Genomic DNA, 25,027 nt, shown 5'->3' on the forward strand with positions numbered 1-25,027 from the left:
GGATTGAATAGTTCCAAATTGAAATAAGAAAATATACTGTAAGCTGAAAAAAGATGTTTCTTCTGGATACATTTTGTTCTAGTTGAAGTTAAATATATCATAAAATGAATCATATATTGAACAGAGATTGGTGTGACTGTACAATCATGTGCTTGCTTAGCTGTAGCACAGTTTTCTACATGGAGTTGTCATAAGGCACATGACTTACTATAAAAAGTCATGTGCCTTATGTCTAACCCCCTCATAGGTACATGTGTAGCATTAATCAGCATTTAAACCGTATTTATTTATGGTTAATGAAAAAAAGAACAAATTAATAGATAAGAGCTTAATATGTGTACATATAAAATGTATCAGTATCCAGCTAGCTAGCAGAAACATTGGGCTTAATCTCCTAATATGGTGTGAGGTGAAGTAGCTGTCTGTCCTGTGGTCAGAGCATCTGGCTTAAAGGAAGCTGTAAATCTAGCTGAAATGTAAAGATTATGTAAATGTTTTGCAGTGTCATTTCTTGGGGATGACATATAATAATTTACCCCTCTGAGTCATGTGTCATTATTGGTGATTACCCTAACTCAATGCTATCAGAATATGTAGTTTTACTTTATTAAAAAACAGTTGTTTTCCCAGAACAATTGGCTATGGGGGGATTAAATGTCCTAAGCCACATGCATGGAAGAAAAAAACCTGAACTTCATTCCTACAGTGAGGAGATCCTTGGTCCTTTATGCTGATGGGGGCATTTTGGCCTTTATAGTTCACGTTTAGAACTTTAATACTCTAATGAAACATTTCTATTCTGATGGGAATGATATATTCTAGCATAACAGTGCTCCTATCCATAGGGCACTGAATAGACCACCTTGCATTTAGCAGACAGATGCTTTGCCCTCCAGACAAGCCCCAGAGGCCTGAAAAATCAATGTCAAGGTGTATTAAAGCTGTTTTGGATGCGCGTGGAGGCACCTTACTCTAAGACAGCGTATTGTAGTTTGTCCTTTAATTTGTCTCCTGTCTGTTTACAATGCCAGGACTTGATTGAAACGCGCATTCACAAACGCTGCCAGTCCATCTGTTTTTCCTATTGTCTGTTGTGCTTTTAGTCTCATTCAAGGGTTCCACCATCACAGACGCACTTTGCAAATCCAAAGCGGACTTTGATACATACACACACAGAGCCTCACACCATTATATCCAGCTAATGATGGAGAAATGTTAATGTTAGGAATAGGGTACTTGGTGTGTTGCAAGGGAGAGAGAAGGAGAAAGACCTTCAAAAGCGCTTTATCTGCACCGCGAATATGCGCTCTGCTGTGGTTCGCTGTGTTAGGGATGAAACACAGCGGCTGTCAGTGAATATCAGGTAACAGAGGAACTGGGTGAATACACACCCCTTACTAACTGTATTACATGGCTCCTACTCTCTGTTTCATGCCTGTTAACAAGAGCGCACATAAATGCACACACGTGACTGACATTTCAGAGAGACACGTTTCTGAAGTTGTCAAAGAACATCAGCTACGCTATGGATTTATGTTTGCAGGGAAACTTATGGACGAGTTTTTGATACATACTTCTATCATGTAACAGCTAACCCTGCATGTGCAAGTATGTGCCTGGCTTTTTGGGCAGTTAAACTAGCACCCTGATTGGACCACTTATGTAACTTTCATCTGCCTCACATAAATCATGTGGTTTTTTGTTTTTTTTTTTGTCTCATTTAAATGTGATCACTGGCTTTTTCCAGTCCAATGTCAGGCTGCAGGTGGGTCATTACTCTCTGACATAATCACTTTAAAGATTCACTGTACAGTGAATAACAGAAGGTTACTTGATGAATGCCTCTTACTTCACTAAATTAATTACTCTAAAGCTTTTACATGTAAGTCCTACCTTTGCGTCTTTGTTCTAACAAGGTCCCAAGGAAACGCAGGATTGATGAGGCCAGGAATAAACAAAATAAAGACTGTAATTACATCCTGGAGTCTTGTTACATTTAAGTTGCATAACTCTGACTCAAAGTCTGTTAAAGTAGGCAAACCTAATGCAGTAGGTTTTTTGGTGTCTTCAAGAGATCATTGATTATGGCAAACATTAGAGATTTTAATATTGTTCATGGTATCTTCACCTTTAGTGTCAACACCCAAAGTCAGTGCTAGTTTGGACCTGATCAGTCTTTGTTTTCATTCTGTGTCTCTTCAGTCCTGTTATTGAGCTAATGCGACACCCCCACCGCCCACTCTTGCATCTGCATATGCTTTAGGTGAGACTGTCCAGCTGTTTAACTAAGTAAAACAGAAGATGTAACACACATGCACGCTCTCTGCTTATGACAGCCTTTAAACAGCTGATTTGTCAGGGACCAGCCCACGCTTACAGCCTAAGTGTTCCCTGTTCATGTCTGTCAGCTTCCTCCTCCCTTCTGCTAATGTTGAGGCACAGAGGAGGCAGAGTGATGACATCAAAGAGACATTATTATCAGACCCCCAAATCTTTTTTTCTTTTTGGTTTGTTTTTCAGGGCTCAAACAGTCCAGGGGTGAAATAGTTTCTCTACAGCAGGGAATTCACAAATATTTTCCATAGGAAGGTTCAAAATATGTACTTTTATAGGATATAAACTGTAAACTGATTTACTTCTGAGGTTCAGCACCTTCACAGTTTTGGGAATTTTCTGAAACGAGTAAACCAACATGCTTTGCCTGTTATTTCTGGAAGCGTAAATGAGCACGAGCCCATGAATGCCTTTGAGGAAAAGTTATCCTAAAGTTTGCACCCTTTGAAGAGCTATGAAAACTTTTCCTGCAGATGAGGTCAGAAAACAGGTCTGATAATTGTCAGGGTAGCTTGTTTCAAGCGTACCCTGGCATTAATAGTAGGATAGTTCCCCTGTGGTCATTGAGCATTATCAAAGTACTAAGAGAGCAGTAGAGGTGGGTAGTCACTTTTAATCCTACAGTCTGTCAAGATATGCACACAGCACTACACTGGTTATTAGAAAGGCAATTAAAAGCTTTAAGAGTATCTCTAAAGTGTAACTTAAGAGCTCCTTAAAAGCTTAATTTTTGATTATATTCACTGATTTTAATTCTTACCTTGTTGCAGTAAAAACAGGTGTACTCAAAGGTGAAGGAGTGTACTCTGAAGCCACTGTTGTGCATGATTAGAAGTGCAACAGAGCTGAAACTTTGAACCAGAGTACACAGATTTCATGTGTGCTGCTGATTAATGGCACTGAATCACCTACAGCATGGGGTAGGTGGGAGATGTGGTGTTTCTCTGGCATCAAATGGTTTAAGTGATTTTTAAGTATCCTGTGTTCCTCCTGCAACTAAAACCATGCAAGCGGTCTCTTTATATTGTCCATGACCTCTGTTGATGCCAAATGTATTCAGCTCCTTGCTTATGTATAAAAACTACATCTTTAAGATACAGCTGTGAAGTTATGGGTCACGCTGGGTTTGGTGATCATACCTCAAATCTGCAGCAGATATTAGCCAGGTCATGAGCTTTACTCATTTATAGCAGTGTGATACATTAAAATGCACAAAATGCTAAAACAGTCTGATGTGAATTCAAGGGTGTGAACAGTGATCACAATCATTCAACGTTTGTTTAGGTTTCCTGAAAGTAGCATGGCCCTTGGTGGCGGTTGGCCCATCTATGCATACGGTGACAAAAAGTGAGTAGAGTGCCGAGGCCGGCCTGATTAATTAATCAGAAACTACACAGTGAATTATTAACAAGTCTTAGTATGTTGTGCTCGCATATTATGCAATATGCATGTTATATGCTTTTAATTATGACAAAGGAGACGTTGTGAAGGTCTTGCATGGGCATTCTTGAATTGCATGCGATGTTTTATTCATGATCCGGACCCGTAGTTTTGAGAGTGTTTAAACAAGGCATCAAGAGAGAAGCCTCTTCAGCCCCACTGTGGTCCAGTGTGGGCTGACTTTGTGGAACATTTTGACCTTGTTTTGTTGCCAGCATGTACCACTGCTGTCCTTTCTCTTAATTCAAGTGGACTGCAGGCTAAATCAGAGCCCAGGTTGATGTTCTTCTTTAATGTGATGACTAAGGGTAGCTCATTATGATAATTTTTTTTGTTTCACCTGAGTAGGTAGTGCTGAAAAACCTTCTTTTCCAGGAAATACCTGATAGACACCAAGTGCCAGATGCTTTCAAAGCACTGTGTTTAAATGTTGCTTCTAATAACTATGCGAATTGCTGGGAGAAAAAAACGGCATTGCCTGAGGCTTCTATCATATAAAGTCCTTAAATCTGCCCTTTCTCTCTTTAAAAGGGGGGAAAAAACCACAGCAGGAATTTATTTCATTGTAAACACAGTAATTCGAGATTCTCAAGCAGGATCGAAGTCTTGGTCAAAGGCATTGATTTTATCTCAGGGGGGTAAGAATGTTTGATACCGTAGGGTGTTGTTACTTTTCACTTCTTTTTTTAATGTATTTATTTATGCAAGTTTCAAAATTTTTTTACACATTCACAAACAGCGGGACAGAAGAACACAGACAATAAAGACAATAACAACCAAAAAAAACAAACAAACAAACAAAAAAAAACAGAGCAACAAACCACACAACAGGGTACAAGGCCAGCACTTATTAAAAACAGCAGAGAAGCAAACAAAGCAAGTGGTATACATGTCAAACAACTCACAATCTAGTGAGTCCAATCCACAAGATCAAATCCAAAGATCGCTAGGAGGAGCTGATAACAATCATGCAAAAACAGTTATGGGCAACAGCTCAGAATGAAAGCAGTTAAAACAATGTGGTCAGGACCCAGGGCGTGGACTGTCCTTCTTAATGTGGTCTATAAAGGGCCCCCATATCTTCCTGAACTTCTCCATGGAATCAGACGTAGAGAACCGAATTTCTTCCAGGTATAGACAGGAGACCATCTCCTCGAGCCGTTACTTTTCACTTCTAAATGAGTTTTTCTGTTGCCAGGCAACATTCCATCGTTCCGACTATCTATTTAGAGTTTTTTTCCTTCCCTCCTCCAGACTTGAATACCGAAAAGCTGGCAGCAAATTTACAGAGTACTTGTGGAGACCCTGACGCATATGTGACTACTTTACACTTCTGTTCCATTGGCAGCTCCTGTCTCCTGCTTATCTGTCTCTCTGGGAGGTGACATTTAGCTGTGCTGTGTGTACATATGTGTGCTATATATTCAGCTTTTCCGTCTGTCATTACACGACCATTTCATAATCCCCGATCGGGGCAGATCGGCGTAGATGTCCAGCGAGAGGATGCAGAATGCAGAATTCCAATAACAAAAGATCCAGTAAACTGAATTGCAGGGCAACAACATCCACTTGATAAGACAGAGGGAAACAGACAGGGTAGGATTACAGATGACAAAGAAAAGCAGAGACGGACAATACACAGAAGGCTAATCAGGGGTGTATAATCCTGCAGGTGAAGTCAATGAGGCAGTAGAAGTAAATGCAAAACACAAGAGTGGAAGGCCTAGCAAAGCAAAGCAGCAGACGAATAACAACCACACTGGAACAAGGATCCATAGAACATGCATGAACGTAACAGAAGGTGGAACCACAGAAGGGACTCCACAAATGTAAAACATGAACTAGATCTACGAGTTGAGAAGAGCTAAAGGCTCAGCAATGAATGAAAATCAAAATAAACCATAAATAACACTAAGAATCAAATAAACAACAAGGATTACATCTAGGGAAAGTGACAGTTAAATGTTAGCTAGTGCTGCTATTATAATGTCATGTATCTAGATTGCACTTTAAGACCATGTTGTTGAGTCGTTATGGCTCAGTAGTGGGAATTTGCATTGCATTTTCTGACACAACCCCAATTTCTCCTGCAACAAATGACTTTAGAGACTTATTAATGGACATTGCTTGAGTTAACTACCACAGCAGAGAAGAAACAAGGGTTTAATGTTGACCATGAAAAGGACAGAAACAGGGTCGTTACTGCACTTACACTTTAGCTAATCTAACTAAATGTTTTAAGATCGCTGATCACTCACTCTAAGTCTTTGTCAGTTCTTATATCAGCTACATCATCAGTGGCGGGAGCAGTCAGATGGGAAAAGTTTGCTTTGTAATATGTGGCTAACTACAGGAGTAAGAAGATGAGGGTTGTCCTGGTTTTGCCCTCAAAGAACCAGCTAACAGCCCAAACAGGAAATATATGGGCCAGCCGTAGTATCACACTGACTTATACACAGTTGAAGTTTACAAGGCATCTCTGCTCTTTATCACAGAAATGATATATGAAGGTGTAGTTATTGTTTCACTTGGTTAACGTATTCATGTGAATTAGCATGGCATTAGTTTAGTGCTGTGGTGGAACGAGCCACAGATGTCGATGTGTCGGCGCTCTGCACTGAGCAGTTAATGAAGCTGTAATGTTTTGCAGTGTTTGTGTTGTAGCAGTTGTACTATAACTTGTGGGCTTTGAAGAATCTCATTTTGGGCGACATCAAAATGTAAAATCATTTTTAAAAATCAGATCTGTCTTTTGATTTCATGAATGCGAGTCCTTCGGACCATAGAAATGAAAATTGTTGCTGTCTCCCCTTTTATGTAAATAAGGAATTTAAAATGAAGGCAATGCCAAGATGCACGACTTGCTTCTAATCAGTCTTTTATTCTAGATGTACCAATCCAACGTGCTTCATAATATCTAGTGAACAGATGTTCTATAACATACAAAAATGCAAAATCTTAGTTTTGACTTTACTAAACAGTCGGTCTTGCTGCTTCTTCTTTTTTCCATCTTGATTGAACAGTCTGTGTGACACACAGTATAAAGCTTAGAACTGAGATGCTCATAAAACATCACCTTTATGTGTATATGTCCTTGTGATATCACACGAGTGTAGTAGTGTGGGGGAGCAAGTAAAGAGCAGTGTTATGATAGCAGGAGGTAAGAGGACAGATTTAAGAGGACAGCATCTGCCTTGTACCAGCATCAGTATGCCACAGTAGTTTCTGCTCTGCCCTCTTGTTCATCTCTGCAAACAAGACACAGCACCTGGCCTCTCTTTAAACTTCTGTTTTTCCACAAGAGGATGAGTCTGTCATGATGTCCATTAGTGTTATTACTGCTCTGACATCCGTGAAAGCAGGCAGGGTGTCCCTTGTTGTGTCGACATAGCATGAAACCCGTGCTGGCATGCACAGCCTAATCTGACACATCAGATTTACCCGCTCTTACCCCCGTCTGCTTTACCCAGCATGCAGCTGAGTTTAGTTATCCACTCCCACTCTGCTGAACTTACATACTTATCCTCTATTTGGGGCTACAATGAACTTTTTTTTAAAGTTCTCTCTAGCTGTTGCCCTGCATATCATCTACCTAACTTTTGTAGGTTCAGACAGGAAAAATTTGAAAATGCTGCACCGAACGCAGCTCATATCCTCCCACAGAGGATGTTTCTTGTCACCACATTTACAGTGTTTATTGCAGTGATTTATACAGTTACTAACTCAGCACAGAGAAAAGTGCTGATGATTTTCTTTAAATTGTTTTAAGCCGAGCAGTGCTAGACCTAAAGAGGTCCTTTAGTATTTGCTGCCTGTATGAAATATGCAATAATAGTGTACTATTCAAAGTTCAGCTTAGCTTGGTTATTATTACTGTTGCCATTCTGCTGTGACTCAAGGCTAAAAAGACTACTGGTAGAAATGTAGAGATTTTAGTAATGATTAATGATTGAAATAATAATAACTAGTTGTTGTTATCCAACCTTTAACATCTTCATTCTAAACATATTTTACCACAGGACTGTCAAACACGAGGCCCAAGGGCCAGAATCATCCTGGCAAACACCGTAATTTGGTCCACTTCATGGCTTTGAAGGACTTTATAGTTCCTACTGTATTTTTTAATTGTAAATTTTTTTATTGTATTGTAATTTTTTGCAACTTTTGATCCCTCATGGTCAATCATACAACACCAAGCCAACAACGAAATAGATAAACAATCAAATGACAGGAAAGTTTCTGTTCCTGTTTTTGTTTTTTGTTTTTTCTATGGGACTACAGGAAAAAAAGGACATTTTCTGTGACATAGCAAAAACGCTGCCAGAACTTTTCCTGTAATTTTACTCATTTATTATTTCTGAGAAATTAAGCCCAAGGAGTTGCTGATCAATTTCTTTCTGTGCTACAACAGGATTTCTTTGTGAGTAGAAAAATCTTGAAAAATCTGAGGGATTAAATATGTAGGTGAACTTCTTTATGCTGACAGAGAGGTGAGTTTCAGTGGTCCCCATTTAAGGGCGATCGTGGCTCAAAGAGTTGGCAGTTCGTCTTGTAACCGGAAGGTTGCCGGTTCGAGCCCCGGCTCGGACAGTCTCGGTCGTTGTGTCTTTGGGCGAGACACTTCACCTAACGCCTACTGGTGATGGCCAAAGGGGCCGATGGCGCGATATGGCAGCCTCGCTTCTGTCAGTCTGCCCCAGGGCAGCTGTGGCTACAACTGTAGCTGCCTCCACCAGTGTGTGAATGAATAGTAGAATTGTAAGCGCTTTGAGGGGTCCTGAAAAGCGCTATATAAATGCAATCCATTATTATTATTATTATTATTATTATTATTATTATTATTATTATTATTAAAATGAGCTTTTCCGAGGTTGCACACGCAAACAAGAGATACCTGGGCTCAGCTCAGTTCATTTTTCTGTAGTTCACAATAGCAATAATTGAAAAATCCAGTCATTGCATTATTGAACAATTTCAAATAAAGTACATGAAGGATAGGATAAAAGAATAATCTAAAAATAATTAAAGTACATTTTAAAGGTTTGAGAGTGCCTCTCATGTTCAAACACAAAATCCAAACTGAGTTTGTTCAGTTTTTCAGTATTAAATCATATAATATATTCTCATATTTAATAGGAAGAATTCAAATTAATGTATGATAACATTTTGGCAAACCCGGTGAGGATTCAGTGTTTTAGCTTCCACGTCCTGTGCTACTTGATGTAATCGGAGCACTGCCGTGCGTCGCGTGTAAGATCCGACTGAAAGTGTGTATTGTGGGTTAAACTGATTTAATTTGACTTTGGGATGGGAAAATAAATGAATTCTTTTCCTTTTACTATCCATCTAAATTAATCAATTTTGAAATGTAGGACTTGCAACTCAAATGTGAGATTTTAGGCGGGTTCATTTTTAGTTGGGAACAGCACATGAATACTTACCTACGAGTCTTTCTCTCACCGTCTCCCACTTTTCTGTCTGCTCTGCGCTGTCCTATCAGCATCAGTGCCACTGTTTAACAAACTAGAAGTGATATAGTTGTCAGTGAGGTGTGGATTTGTTCCCGTGAAAGGAACAAATCTTGAGTCACAATTTGTCTGTAAGGCATCGTGTCGCAGGTATACAGACGGTTTCCTATCTTAAAAAAACTGCTGGAAGACTCCTGGTGTTTGCTTTGTCTTTATTTATAAGCATTTGCCATAGTTATTTCTTAAGCATTGATAGGAATGAAGTGTGAATGTGGCTGCTCCTTGGAAAATGAGTTTTGAGAAAACTCACCAAGCATTCCAGATGTTTTTAAAAAAGAAAGACCGTATCACTCCTGTGCTCTCACTTTAATTGTGAGTTGTTCTTTGGATGTGTTATCACATGCTGTATCTTCTTAAAATAAAGCGTTGTTTTCCCATGGTTGCATATTCAGCCTTGGTATTCATTCTTCTTGTTCAAAAGAACCACATGTGCATTTCAAGCCATAACAATTAAATCACATGCGTTTTGGGATTTGAGATCAAAAGAGAAGCAGTAGTTGGGGAAAAAAAAAGGGAAATATTGGCCTCCTTCAATGGCTGTTTGTTCCAGTCCCAAAACACCAGAGAGTAACACGGAGCATTGCCCAGGCTTTGTTCTGAGCCTTGCTGGATGCCGATTAGCCATGCTCACATTGGCCATGTGGCTCTGTGCCTCTGCCTTCAGAGTCGCACAGTGGAAGCGGGTCTGAATGCTCAGAACACTGCGCTTTATCAACATCAGAAATGAAACGACAAAATCAACACAAATAATAAATGTGGTAATCCTAAAAAATGCTTTTTATTTTTTGGATTATGCAATATCTCTTGTCAGAGCAGATTGGAAAGGATTGGACAGCCTGGCCGCTGGCAGAGAGTCAGCAGGGTGCTTTTGGTTTGTATGGATGCTAGAAAAACTGAAAGCCATTCATCACAGAGGATACCTGCAAAGGATCTGAATCTGGCACATCAGTTACATGTCTTTAAGTCACAATTTGCAACTCCTTACCTTTCCACGGTCCCGGTCAGCTTGTCACAACATGATCTATGTCATTTTACACATGTGCAAAAATGTACATACTTCCTGTCACCAATACAGTTAAGAAAGAAAAATGTAAATGTGTAAATGTATACAGTATTTGCAATTGTTTCTACAAAAAGGTCCTCTTTGACCTTTCCAAATGTTGACGTTGATTTCTTCTAATGGCGTACACGCGCTTTTTTTCCTTTATTTATTTTTTAAATTACTTTACGCCTCAGTTTTCACGAGCCTAAAGACCAATCACTGGCCACGAGCAACCACTGGATAGCAAGTGATTGCTGCGAGTCACTAGATGAAATTGGTCACGAAGAGGAGTTTCTGTGGTTGTTAGCAGGTTTCCACAGTCACATGTAGTTTTCATGTCAGATGCCAGCTAGTCTTCAAGCACTTGCTAACTATTAGCTGAACAGCAGTAAACCTAACATTGAAAACGTCCACCTTCATTGGCACTTGGCTAAATCCTCCAATAAAATTTGCTGTATTTGCAGTGGGATTGTGCTATACTGATAATAGCAGTTAAAGTGAACCCAAATCAGCAGGTCAGAAGTCCAAAAGAAAATGAATTCTAAGGCAGAGTCATGTGTGGTTTCGGTGCTATGAGGAAATATTATCCTGTCACACGCAGTCCATGATGTATGTATTCAGGTGCAGCTTTAACCTCAGTGTCTATTTCAGACTAACTCTTCTTCATCTGTCTCAGGATGCCAAGTTTGTGGAGGAAAGAAGGAAGCAGCTGCAGGGCTACCTTCGCACGGTGATGAACAAACTGATCCAGACGCTGCCAGAGTTCACAGCCAGCCCCACCAAAGAGACGCTGCTGTCGCTGCTGCCTTTCTGTCAGTAAGTGGTCACACATAAGCTCCTGAAAAACAGAATATTAGCTTAAATATATGACATGCAGTTGTGTGCGTAGGTGCAACAGATTCAGGTAACAGCTTCTAGCACATGTTCAGATCGTGTCTGTTAAAGGTTGGCGTCGTCTTATAGAAACTTCCGAGAGAAATCTTGCCAGAAATTTCTAAGAAACTCTCAACTAATTTGAGTGGGAGTAATGTAAATAATTTTCTAGTTTCCTTTATATAACATCTATCATCAAATGCAGGTGTTAGCTTTTTGTCTACAGGAAGCTCAAATATAGTCCCCATGGTTACCTATTTAAAGGTTTTGTTTAACCACTGTTTGCATATACAACATCTAAAAAGAAAAAAATAACAGCTTCCTGGCATTTGTCTCTGTTTATTATATCATTGTAATATACAACATTTTGTAGGAAGCGTTAACTGTCACTAGTGTTGTGTGAAGAGTTTGCACAGGATACAAGCGAGCAGACAGAATCCTGGAAGTCTCTGGAAAACAAACTTTCCCTGACTTTAACACTCATATTCACACATGGAAAATACACAGTATGTTCTCCCTCTTTCTCTCTCTCTCACACTCACACACACACTCTCAGACTAGCAAGTGTGAAAATGTATGATGCCTCAGATGCCCACCTACCGCCCAGGCTACATTTCAAAATGAGATGTTCCAGTCGTTTCCTGTCAATATTCACATCAGTTTCCACTTACTGCGATCAGCCAGCATGTCTGACCTGTCGCGCCATCCGAGTGGAATGCTGTTTCTTCTCCCGAGACATCGGCGTCATCTTTCAAAATGAAACGACTACATTTTTTCCAGCGTGGATGATATTGTTTTCACCTCAGGAGTGAGTCTGTGTGTGTCTGTGTGTGTGGTATAACTCTGCAGTCTTTCTGCAGTCCTTCCTTGTCATTTGGTGTCTGATGTACATCTCAGTGTGTACCCATTTAAAGCATGTCCTTGAGATTTTATATTTTCTGTGTGTGGTTTTTAGACAACAAAGTATTAGAGCAGAAAGGGAAAACAAACGTGCTGACAAGCTCATTTGTGCTGGTTTTCAATTAAAACTACAAGTAAAAAAACTCTGGTTTGTAGTGTAACCGTAGTGACACCATCGCACAACTAAGCTTTGTAGTCGGTGTGCAAGCAGACGTGTAGCATGTAGCAGAGAGCCTCTAAATATGTCAGTTGCTGAATAGCTGTTGTCTTCTTGTTGTAATTTGTAGTGACGCTGAAGTCTTTGCACACGACTCAGTGAAATCGTAGATGACACTTCATCAACTCAGATCAGCATACTGTACCACAATAATACCGACTCCTGTGGGTTTGTAAGGGGCCGTGCATCTCAACAGCCCTTGATAATGTTGCCTTTGGTGTTTTCATGATGTCTAACCTCTGTGGTGAGGAATGAGCACCTGAATAATGTGGTCATGAACCTGTTGATGGAGGAAGAGGGAGGGGTTGGAGGTGGAGGAGGCGCAAGGTTGAGTAGCGCTCGGCCTTTAAAGAAACCATGCATCACTCTATTATCTGACCACAGTGTCAGAGAGAAACATTAACATAAACTGTGACCTTCACCTCAAAAGTAGCTCTCAATTGTTTACTTCACAGTTTCAGATACTCAGTGCATTTGTGCACATGAGTTTTTCAGCTCACTTTGTTAATAGCTGTTTCCCCGCCCCCTCTGTTAACTGTGCACAGCCAATATTTGTCTGGGGTTACAAGATGCCAGCAGGTATGGTTGCTGATTTGGCAGATACAATGGCAAACACTAAGACTGAAGATCCACAAATGCAAGATAACAAATCTTGCAGTGCATTGAAAAAAGACACAAAATTCAGTGGCTCAAAGATCGCTATGAGAGAGATGCATCAATCAAAGCCAGAATTGATATGACAGCTTTTTGCTGCTGAAGCAGTGACGTCAACACCTGAAAATTCGTGGTTGTTTGTCACAAACTTCAAAAATAAGTTTACCATCGCTGAGTCATTAAACAGCTATAACACTACTATTCCTCCTGTGGTTTGTCCGAAGTGTCGGAGAGCTGGAAGTGTTCCCGTTACTTAGCATTATTTTGACATAAGCACTGACGCTTATCTATTTGATCACAGCAGTCTGTTACAGGATGAGATTTTAAAGTGACAGTGGACGGTGTCTTTATTTCCAGAGGCTCAAACGTCTCTAATGCGAAACAAAGAGTACAAAGAGTTTGTGTAACTAAATCCTATCTGATGTCAGTATGCTGTATCTTCTGTGATCTTCAGTGTTTTTTTGTTTGTTTTTTTCACTGCACAACACACTTAAATTAACATGCAGTGTTCCTCGAGTGGTTACATGAGGCAGGCTCTAAAAGTAAACGCTTTTTGATATTACTTGAAACTTTGTTTATGAGGAGTTGAAGTGTAGGAAGAAATTGGGAAAAAAAGGAAAAGTGAGTCCGTTTCCAGAGATTCCCATGTTAAAATGCATAAATCTAACACATTAAAAAGATTGTCTTCACTAAATAAAACCAGAAAATGGGTTTAGTTTCTAACTCACCCATTTAGGATTTAGTTGATGCTTAAAGTGAGTCCAGTGGCCACTTTGATTGACTAGCTGTAGCTGATAGGTCTAAACCAGCGTTTCCCAACCTAAGGGAGCCGCGGTACATTTTTCACATTAGAAAAATCACACGGCACACCACCAAACAAAAATATCACAAAAAGCACATTGATCATTTTTCCCTGTGCACCAGGTATAGCAGAATTAGCTCGGTTTGTCTCCAGGACACAGGTCAGATTTTTAGCTATCGCTATTATGCCCTGCCTCTTCTTTTGTTTTACTGGCAGTTGGCAACTCACTTAATTAGAGCAGGTAGCTGTACTGCCTTCTAGTGGAAGAGAATGTAATTGTTCTGCCCATTACTCAGCCAATCGCTGAGAGTACCAATCAGGTGGAACCAGATAATCTTCCACGGCACACCTGATCATTTCTCATGGCACACCTATATGTCGCTGCACAGTGGTTGGGAAACACTGCTCTAAGCTAAGCTAATTCAAGTGACTTCTTTAGCTTTTTTTGGAGCATTTTAACAGAATTTTCTAGCATCAGTTGATAACTTGGCATTTAGGCACCTTATTCAAGTTTGGAGACTTCTGGCTCCAATGAACCAACATGGTGGTAGCAAAAATGCTAAAGTTAAGGTTTAGAAAAGCAAACAGAAGATGCTTTATAAACAGTTTAGTCAATTTTTCAAGTGCACAATTTTATGGGAGTTTTTACTGATTGATTTGGTTTTTAAGATCATTTTTCAAATGAAAACTTACTTCAGAAGAGCCAATAAATGTCCTGTACGTTTGCTTAATTGATAGCAGGATTATAAAGTTGCTAGCGTGGATGTACCCTTGTTTTATTAACAATGACCAGCTTCACTGTGATAGACACCTAGTTCAGCAGTCAGAAGGTCGGTGATTCTGTCCTTCATTGTTGATGATGAGGCGAACATGGGCAGACCTAGCTGTGATTTTTTTTTTTTTTTTTTCTTGTGTGTGTGTGAATCATTGATTGTAGTGTAAAATGCTTTGTGACTTGAAAAGCACCATAGAAAAGCAGTTCATTTACCATTTCAGTTACAGCAGTGTGTTTTTTGTTGTTGTGTTTTTTTAAGAAATAAGGCACACACTTTGTTTGGTGGCCAACACTTATCTGGCCGCAGATCTTCGTCTCTCTCCACACTCTCTCCGGTCTTGCATGCTGCAATTTTCCTCACTTGTCTGGAACAGTGACGAGGTAACACCTCTTCCTAGATTCGCCACCACTTAGTATGCAGCTCAACCTCACCACTTTTGCAGTTTACCCAGAACACGGTACTCAATCTGGGCTCTCGCCTTACTGACCTGCTGCATCAGGGGGAAAAAAGAGTTTTGTAGACCTTTATCTCACTGCTGAGGAGTTTCAGGCAGTTTGACCTCAGAATAAGTATACAACCTTTTACTGCGGTGGTGCATTGTTTGCGTGTGTATGGCCGAGAATTGATAATTATTCAAACTGTACTGTTTATTATAACCTACCTTTGGGTTAGGCAGTCATTTAGTTGCGTGCTTGTATTTGTGCTCCTGTTTACTCTAATTAGATTTCTCTTCATTCAAGTTTTTAATATTCCAACAGTGCCTGGGAAAGTTATTATCCTGCACAAATCAATATCGTGTCCAAATGGAGGACAAACACATGCTGAGAGGCAGGAAAAAAAATCTATAGGCCTAATTAATTTGACACATTTTGCTATTTTACACAGTTTGCTATGAATAAATGAGGTGGCTTGCAGTTTCAACTCTGCATGCTGCACTCAATTTAGTATGATTTTTGCTGATAAAACTCCCCATCATATCAGTTTTTTTCCCAATCGTTGTCAAATTCAAATAGTGTGACTGTGTTTGATTGAGTCTGCCTGGTGCAGTGGAGGTCTGGGAATAAGTGGTACTTGAGCCACTGCTAAATGTACGTTATGCCAGAGGGGGGAAAAAATATTCACCATATATTAATTGATCTGAGGCAGTTCGCTGTAGCCCAAAGCTCTCTGATCTTGATGATTATGACACAGACACTTGTGAGCCATGCATTTATATACTGCATTTTTGAATGCAAACGTATGCTTGCAGGGCTGTGCTGTGACTGTTCCTTCTATGTATACATCTGTTTTAACATGACAGAGTTTTTGGGATCCGCCACCATGAAGCTTTTTTGCCCCTGCTGCCTTCCACCCATTCACCATGCCACAAGTGTGTTTATTTTTAGCCCGTATTGTTCGAGTGGAAATGAAAGTCCCTGACATTGAATAGCTCAGATGTCCCCGCTAATCTTAATCATACCTCCAGCAGCTGTGGCGCATCATTAATTTGGGCCAATTGGACATCAAGAAGGAGATGCTCTCTTCCTTATTGCTACTTGAACAGTTGAACCCACTGCTTCTATTACAGAGTCACTGCCACAGAGTGTATGAGAAAGATGGCGCATTCAGGTAACAAAGGTGAAACCAAGTGCAGCAGGATACTGCAAAAAAGACATCAGTAAACACTCTTCTGATATGAGTTCAAGCCCTAAAGTTAGTGTCATGTGGTATTTAATCAAAAATATTGTATAAATAGTGGTCCCATTTAGGCCAAAACTGACAATAAACAAGGGTCTACTTTAGGTTGAGGCCACTTTGCAATTGACCAAGTATATATGAGCATACAGTGTCCCTGATTTCTCAGTCTGATCCACCTTTTGCTTGTTGTGAAGCAGCTGAGATGCTGAATTTCAGCTTCTAAAGGTGTCAAAAAAATATGGCTGACTTTTTTTGACTGTGTCCATTTTTTATTTACACTTAATGGTCACAGTTTTGTCACCAGCAGCAGTGAGAGGTGACTGGCTTATATGCTGTATTTGAGAAATAATGATTAATTTGCTGCAGTCGCTGCTGGTTGTTTCTGAAAGGAATCAAATCTGAGCAGGAGAACACAGGTGCACAGAGAAAGCATTCGACTCGATGTGTTCGGTCTCCTGCCTTTGATTTCCTTTGTTAGACAAGTGGCTCTCGTTCAATGTCATCAGGTTGAAATTAAAAAAGGGTGAAACTAACAGTGATTATACAATCATTGCAAAAGCTCAAGCCATGGATTTCTTTACATACTGCAACATTTTTCACACTGTAGCAGAAGTTTATATAAATTTATATTATAAAAGTTTATGTAATCCAGTTTAAAGGATTTTGTCTTGTTTTAGGATTTGATTAGGAATCCAAGCAAATATGTAAGCCAAGAAAAAGAGGCTTTTAGAACTCGATCTCACGTTTCTTATAATTACACAACTAATGACAGGACTCTGTGGCTTTACAACACAAAAGCTGGCTTCCTGTTAAAAGGGAGTTTGTTCTTCCCACTGTCGCCAAGTGTTTGCTTATGGGGGGCGGGGCTAGTTGTTGGGGTTTTCTTGCTATTATTTCACTGTCTTTACCTTACAATACAAAATGCCTTGAGGCGACTGATGTGATTTGGCGCAATATAAATAAAATTGCATTGAATTGGAAAAACAATTCTTTAATTTTATTCCCATGTGACTATCATGTGTATAGTCCATGTAGTGGTACTTACAGGTATTCCTGAATTAATCAGTTAGTCACAGAAAAAAACCACACTAATTAGAAATGAGAAGTCTGTTCTTGTCACCCTCTGTCTAAAAGCAATGACCTCATGTTTCAAAAATTGCTCCAAATTTTGAATAATGAATCCTTTGTAAACTGCAAATGAGCCATCCAAGAGAGAATCTTGGCAGATGTAGTAATAGTAACTAAAGGGAAACAAACAGTCAATTAGAGAAGCAAAATGGAAATGTATCTATTAGCTGGTTTTCAAAGGGGAGAGGTTCTGTGGCAGAAGGGAAATGATGCATTTATTCCACCAGACGCAGCATCAGTGGTGTGTTTGAATAATAAACTTGGTAATAAACTTCAGCAGATGTTCGTTTAAACTCCACGTGTCTTTCTTCTCCTTCCTGCTGTTCTCTCTTATCTAGAGACACACCCCAAGCCAACGATGGCGGAGCCAAGACGCCACGGTCGAAAACTTCGTCACGTTTTCCCAGACTGGGCCGCAGGAACACCCAGGAAGCCAGACCTGAACCTCAGAGTGGTGACCTTTAACCCGAGGGCCTTCGAACTCAGATCTGGGGACGATGTTGCAGTGCCTCTGGACTGTGAACCACAGGCTCAAATGTGTGAAAGGACATTTGGAGCATCTGAAGGACACTAAAGGCGTTACAGATAAAACGCCTGGGTCACCTAAACCTTCACTGCAGGCAATTCCAGGAGAATATCAAAAGATTTCTTTGTGTTGCCTGGCTAAGTAAGGGATGAATTGCTCCCCTGAAACTGCCTATTGATGGACCCAATCAAATAGTGTCTTTTACCTCACTGAGAGACTGAAAGACTCTCTGCCAAGACTCTTTGTAAGACTCTATAAGCTGCACATGGACTAGCTTGGAATCCTCTCTATTTTCTCAAACACACTGGGATGATGGGGACATGTTGTTTTTCTTAAGTTTTGTAGTGAAAGTATTTCATGGTCACAGTGCCTACAGTATTTGTAGCTGCATTCCTGCTCTGGGTTGGTAGGGAACGGGTTTGCATGTGAAGGAGGTCAAAGGGGGGGATTAAAGTCTTTGGTTGGAAATGATTTTTTTTCTCTGCTTATGTCTCAGCATTTTAGTGCCATTACATTTATGGACAACACTGATTCACCATCAGTGGCGTGGACCACCAGGCAACGGGCATTCCTTCTTCCTGCTTCTGATATATTATATGACTTTTATAGAAAATCTGTGATATGTGTAACATAACTTAATGTTACCATGGGTGCAGTAATTATCAAAAGAAGTTAGAAATCCAATTTAATAATCACGGTAAAGGATTTGGTTTAAACACCACTGGTAAACTAAAATATCTAAGAGACTGTGAAAAAGTCTGGGGAGTCAGTTTTTCTTAAAAATGAAAAAAAAAAAGTCTTTCCTTTTTCCTTTCCTTCATAGTTTTTGAATAGCCCCTTGCTAAATGAATGAATTGCTGTAAATGAGTGTAAATTCGTATGTCCTCTCAAAAATACATGATCACATAACCAGTGATCTTAGTTTGATGCACAGTTATAAGGTTTGGGATAACCACGATTGTGACTTAGAATAAAAGCAGCCACATTTTATGAGTAAATGCAAACATAATATTGACATAAATATTGGCCCACACCTCTTTATTTTCGAATTCAGGGGTTTTCAGTCCCATTGCCACAGGTCTATAAAATCAAGAACCTAGCAGTGTGCTCCACCTTTGCAAATTTTACAAACGCAACCAACTGTGAGAGGTATCACTTAGAAGAGGAAGCATTAGGAGAACGGCAACTCGAGCCACAAAGTTGCAGACTATGTGTAGTAACAAAGCAGTGTTGCCGAGTGCTGAGGCACACAGTGCATAAAAGTGACTCAATATCTGCAGGTGTTAACATCAGCTTAGAAACTGTGCACCAGGAGCTTCATGGCATCGGTTCCCATGATAGAGCAGCTCCTATAGATGTAATGAGATGGGCCAGTACATTTGTCCTTGTGTAATATCAATTCGTGTCGTACATATTTTAAGATTAGAAAATGGTAAAATAACAAAATACCACTAAAATTTACCAAATAACTCTTTTACCGAAAAAGTTGACTTTTCTGTAAAATGCTAATAAACAGAACGCGATCATCTGCAAATGATTTCATGATATTGAAAATGGTACACAGGAAGCACTGAGGCACATCTTGCACATTTATAAAGCACCATTAATGCTGACCCATTATTTCTCCAAGACAATGCATTTTGTCACAACAGCACGGCTGTTAATCTGACCAACCTGCAGTGCAGACCTATTACTAAACTAAAACAAAAGATATGACAAAGGAGGCTCTAAACTGTGAAACATTAGAAATCTTATTTTTTTAAAAAGTAAGATTAATAAAATATTTCACTTTTAGAACTACAGCAGCTGGTGTCCTCAGTTCTAAAATGATGCAAGTTAGTGGAAAACATTGTGTCTTTGGGACAAGAGACATCATATTTAAAACAGACACGTTTTCAAAAATATCTAGAAAAATGACCAGTTATAACATTGGATATGTTGTCCTTGCATCCATTTTCAAATAAATATGGGTCTTTAAATTATTTGCATATCATTGCACTCTGTTTTTAATTATATTTTAAACTGGTTTGTTTTTGGGAGGGGGGAAACACGATTGTGAAATAGCCGTGTTTTGGAGGTTTACCCTCCTATTCATTACATAAATATGGGTGATTATCAAAGGTCGACTGACTGAACTGCAATTCAATATTTAATGATTGTTTTGCTAATGTGTCTTAGCAAGATTTTCATGCGGTGTTATGTTGCAAATGAATGTTTTAAAAATGACTAAACACTTGAAGAAAAGCTGCTTGTTAGAGTGCAAGCAAAGTGCTGCCAAGCATCAAGTGTGGTGTAAAGCAGGAGCTCATGCATATGCATAGATTACGCAAGAGTAGTCGGACTACGTTCAAATGAGTGATTGTGTTAGAAGGGCTTTGGGAAACTTGTATCAAAGGGGGCGGCTCGCAAAAGTGGTAAACACTCCTGACTATTGTTGATGGGAGGTTAACAGAATAAGCCTCGTGTGTTTTTAATTAAGTTGATATTCTAAAACACACAAAAAACGACCCTCACTAGTATCGAGCCGCTGCTAAACACTCCAGTCGTGGCAGGAAACTGTCACACGACTTTCATCAATACATACAGGTTTTTAATCCCTGAGATAGTTATTATCATTCCTTTTATATGACTGTGATACAATAAAACACTGCAGGTGCAGAACTGCCTTATAGAAAATAAGCCCACAGATCATGATTGTGTGTAATCTGTACTGCTAGCAAACATGTCGTGTGTTCATTGTAGTAATAAAAAAGCAGCTGTTCATTCATCAGTTTTACAGTGAAGGTGGGAATCATTTAACTTTTCAGCACAAATATTCATACGATATATGTGGTAGTGTCCTGTACAGCAACTGTATGCAGCATCAATCAGAAAGCCGCCATCACTGAGCTTTAGACTGGATGGTGTCCACATTAATCAAACAGCTCACACAGCTGCAGTTGAAGTTTAGGGTGCATTTAGCTGTTAGTGGCTAATATAACCTAAAAGACAGAAACAAGGAGCTAATTTATCAGATTTGTGCAGCTCCCGCTAATAACAAAAAGCTTTGGTGATTTAAGACTTAAGAAACCCTTAAAGCAGCTGATTGATACGCTTTGGGGTTTTTATAGCACTATGAAGCATCCATATACACGCTGTTTCTATTTTGACCAAGGCTCCCGATCTCCTGTTGATGTAAACAATGCAGTATATTTAAAACATAAAAAAAAGCTTTGCAATTCTTTTATTTTGGAGAAAAAGCACTCAATACTCCACAGGGCTTATTTTAAAACTGAAACTCTGTGACCACTGCTGCACATCACACACTTCTTTACGTATTTCAGGTAGTCTTAAAATGCTCAGTGGTGGAGCTTCCCTTCTTTTTGGGTAGAGTTTTCAGTACATCAGTATTCTTTCAAATGAGTCCATCTCCTTCCCCCGTAATTGCTTGCTGCACCTTGAGGCTGGTAACAAGAGTGATGACAAGCAAAGAAAGTGAAATTGGCTTATTGAGTTGCAGCCAAACTGTTCTCTTTGTAGTATGCCTCGTTTGTTCTTATGTACTTTTCTGTCCTTGCCTTTTGTCGGCGGCCTGGCCTTATCCATCACTGTCACAGCAAAGAGGGACTGAACAATAAAGAGTATCGCATCTACGCTACCAACACTTCTGTGTCACTTACTGTCATTGTTAACATTGTCGCTCGCGTTCACGGATGAAAGCAAATCGGCCACTACATTTGTTGCATAATAAGCTCAGAATGCGAAGTCATGTCAGAGTGCATTTATGCACGCATGCAGATGGTGTGTGCGTGCAATTTAAATACAGATTAGGTGTGTAGTAAAGCGTAGATGTGTTTATATTGCGAGATGAACTCATCAGTCCTCCCATCACATTCTCTCTGTGAACCGTATGCATACATGGATGGATGCTGTGGATTTGATTTTCGCTGCATCTGTTTTCCTCTTGGTTTAATGAATACTTAACCTTCACTGCCTCACTAAGCATTCTCTGAGCTTTTGGGAAACACAGTTCCCCGTTTCTGGGTTTGCTTTGCTCAATTGGAATAGAGGGAAAATTTAAAAAAAGAACAGCAAGGGTGTACAAAATGCTTGTCGTCCATTGACCGGAAAATTGGTTACAAGCCCGTTTAGGATGTGGATGGCTGCTTAAACATTACACTCATTTGGCTGCATGTAAGTCAAGAACACCGAGCGTTGAGCACGAGACATGTTCTCTAACATTTCTATTGTTTTAATGGAATAAAATTGCCGGGCTTGGCTTTGGCTTTTATGAGATTAAAAAAACCTAAGTGGTGCAAACCTGAACGATTGGGATGTTCCTGTGTTTTACATATACACTATATTACCAAATGTATTCACTTTCACAGCTACATGTGAAAATCAAGCACCTAGGCTTGCAAACACCTTTAACAAACACTTGTGAAAGAATGGATCGCTCTTAGAAGCTCAATGAATTCCAGCATGGTACCAGGATGCCATTCGAGTCATGCCATACCAAGACAATTTAATGCTCCAAACTTTGTGGGAACAGTTTGGGGATGGCCCCTTTCTGTTCAAACATCACTGTGCACCGTGCACGAAGCAAGGTCCATAAAGACACGGATGAGCAAGTCCTGTGCGGGAGAACTTGACTGGCCTGCACAGTCTTCACCTTAACCAGACTGAACCCCTTTGGGATGTTAGGATCAGGCAGAAAAAAGAAGCTAGAAAGTATGTGGTACTAAAAGGAAACAGCTGGAGAAAAATTGTGCAACGAATTAGTTCAACTGTCATATTAGTCAGTTATATGGTTGGGTATAAAAAGAGCATCTTAGACACGCAGATTGTCTCAGACTTTGAATATCTCATCATCTATAGTACACGAAATAATCAAAAGAGTCAGAGAATCCAAAGCAAGGCTTAAAATCAGTATTGGACGCCTGTGATCTTTGGGGCCTCAGGCAGCACTGCCTTAAAATCAGGCATGATTCACTGCATGGGCTCAGAAACGGTTTCAGAAATCAGTCTGTGAACACAGCTCGCCACAAACGTAGGTTAAAGCTCTGTCATGCAATGAAAATGCCACATATGTATAAACACTGCCAACTTCTCCATCTCCTTCTTTTTAAATTAGATTTGGTTCAAAGTAAAAATCTGTGACGTGATCGGACAAAAAAAACAGGAGACGTGTCATTCGGCTTGTTATAAGCGCGTAAAACAAAAGCCTGCATCTCTGATGAGATGCATCATTATCTATGGAATTGGCAGTCTGCACATCTTGAAAGGTACAATCAGTGCTGGAAGGTATGTACATGTTTTAGGATGACACATGTTCCCATCCAGATGACATCTTTTTCAGTGTATCAGTGCGGCTTCATAGTCAAAGACTCCAAACTTGCCTGCAGTGCAGACCTTTTACTGGTTGAAAACATCTGTTACATCATGAAATGAGAGAATGGCACGACATTGTTCTCCCAAAAGTCTTTTTGGGAGATATTTAGTATGTTTATTTGCAAATTTAGCATTTTTCCTGGGTTTTTTTTTTTAATTTCATAAAGAAATGTACCATGTTTCACCTTTTCATCCCCCGTCCACTTTTTCTTTGCCTCTCCAGCCTTTCCTTGAAGACACAGAGATCCTCGTGGGATCATTTTACGGGACAGCGTGTAATTACACAGCTATTACATTTGTGAGAAGAATCAAGGAGACAGAGACCCTGCTTTGAACAAGATCACTGTATAAGCAGAACTGCTCTCTTTACAAGACACACGTGGCATCGGATTGCATGTTACTTATAACGACATGGAACAGCCTCACCTCTACCCTTCACCATAGTTATTTTGCATTTTACTTAGCATCCCTCTCCACTGTATTTATTTATCCCTACCTGTGCTTGTTAGGATTGCAGAGAATTTTCTATTATGCCAAAACCAGAATAAGCCCTTTCAATTAGCACGAGTTAATAAGTGGCAATTATTACTGTTTTCAGTTCCCTGCAGCCTGTGATTCAGCTTGGCTGTTTCTGTTTCTCAGTGTTTGGAGGTTTTGATTATTTGTCAGAAAGCACGACCTGCATCTGAGCGTGAGCATTTTTTTGTGTGTGTGTTCACAGTCTTGCTGTTCTTCAGCTGGCAGAAGCTAAATTAAATGTTCACTGTATCCCTGCAGGTGGGCCATGCCCCTCCTCTGCACTGCCAATGAACAGCACCTTCTCAAATTTTGCTCTCTCATTCTCTTCTTTCTCTCTGAGTCTTTTCTTCTCCTCTCTGCTCCCTCTCTCACCTTTGTCTTTTTATTTTCTTACCTTTTACCTTAATACCTTTTTCTGCCTCGTTTTTTCCTTCATTGTTGATTTTCTTCAGGTTCATCCTGCCCTCCTTCAGCCCCTCACCCTCTCTCAGAGGATGTTCATTTCTAACAGTGCTCTCCAATCCCCACCTCATCTTCACTCTCCATGTCTTCTTCCATTCTTCCATTTTCCACCTATAGGCAGCTGATTTTATCCTGCTCTTCTCTAGCCTCTCAAACCCTAAGACTACCTTTATCCTTCTCACACTGCTTCCCATCCCTTCCTGTCTCTTCAAGCCCTCCACCACTTCCAATCTCATCCTTTCTCTCTCCATTGCCATACCTTGTTCCTTCAGAGACTGAGCCTGCTTGGCACATTGTATTTACTCAGCCAGTCACTCGCCGCCTCTATTTATTACCTACTCGGTGATGAGGCAGGAGAGACAGAGTGAACCAGCCCTTCGGAGGATTTTCCTCTCAACTCTCCCTGCTGCCGTCTGTCGCTGAATCTTCAAATAGTGTCTTGGAAAATTGATTGTTTCAGGCTTTTCTTCACCCCCTCCTTTCATCTTTTTCAATTTATTCTGCATTGAGTGCAGACTCCTGCCTGTTACATCAAAGTTCACATAACCTGTAGTTATAAGGAGGGAACAGGGGGTTCGATCACTTCAGGCTCTGATCAGAGGATACATTTCTGTTGTATCTTATCTAAATGAAATCCCAAGTTAAGCTGTAATGGATTATGTTAATTAATATGCTATCAGTTCTGGGAACATGGGAAATAAACTGTGTGCTTTATCCCTAAGCTGTTTATAAACGTCTCCGGTATGAAGGGAACATGCAGCAGCGTTAATTACATAACT

The 25,027-nt window shown here is 40.0% G+C and overlaps 1 protein-coding gene across 2 annotated transcripts in view; it reads left to right on the forward strand.

Annotated features, from left to right (window-relative positions):
- snx29 (sorting nexin 29) overlaps positions 1-20,667 on the forward strand; it is a 143,847-nt gene extending 123,180 nt beyond the window's left edge. For both annotated transcript variants that reach the window (XM_086302996.1, XM_086302997.1), the window contains 2 exons: positions 11,021-11,160; positions 17,710-20,667. In XM_086302996.1, coding sequence (XP_086159122.1) covers positions 11,021-11,160; positions 17,710-17,836 — 267 coding nt within the window. In that variant the 3' untranslated portion in view covers positions 17,837-20,667. The remainder of the gene's footprint in view (positions 1-11,020; positions 11,161-17,709) is intronic.
- The last annotated feature ends 4,360 nt before the right edge of the window (positions 20,668-25,027 follow it).

The sequence above is a fragment of the Aulonocara sp. 'chitande type north' Nkhata Bay genome, linkage group LG8 (genome assembly GCF_057382095.1).
Source record: "Aulonocara sp. 'chitande type north' Nkhata Bay isolate Kocher_YH1m ecotype deep benthic linkage group LG8, A_spYH_male_GT1.1, whole genome shotgun sequence".
NCBI lineage: Eukaryota > Metazoa > Chordata > Actinopteri > Cichliformes > Cichlidae > Aulonocara > Aulonocara sp. 'chitande type north' Nkhata Bay.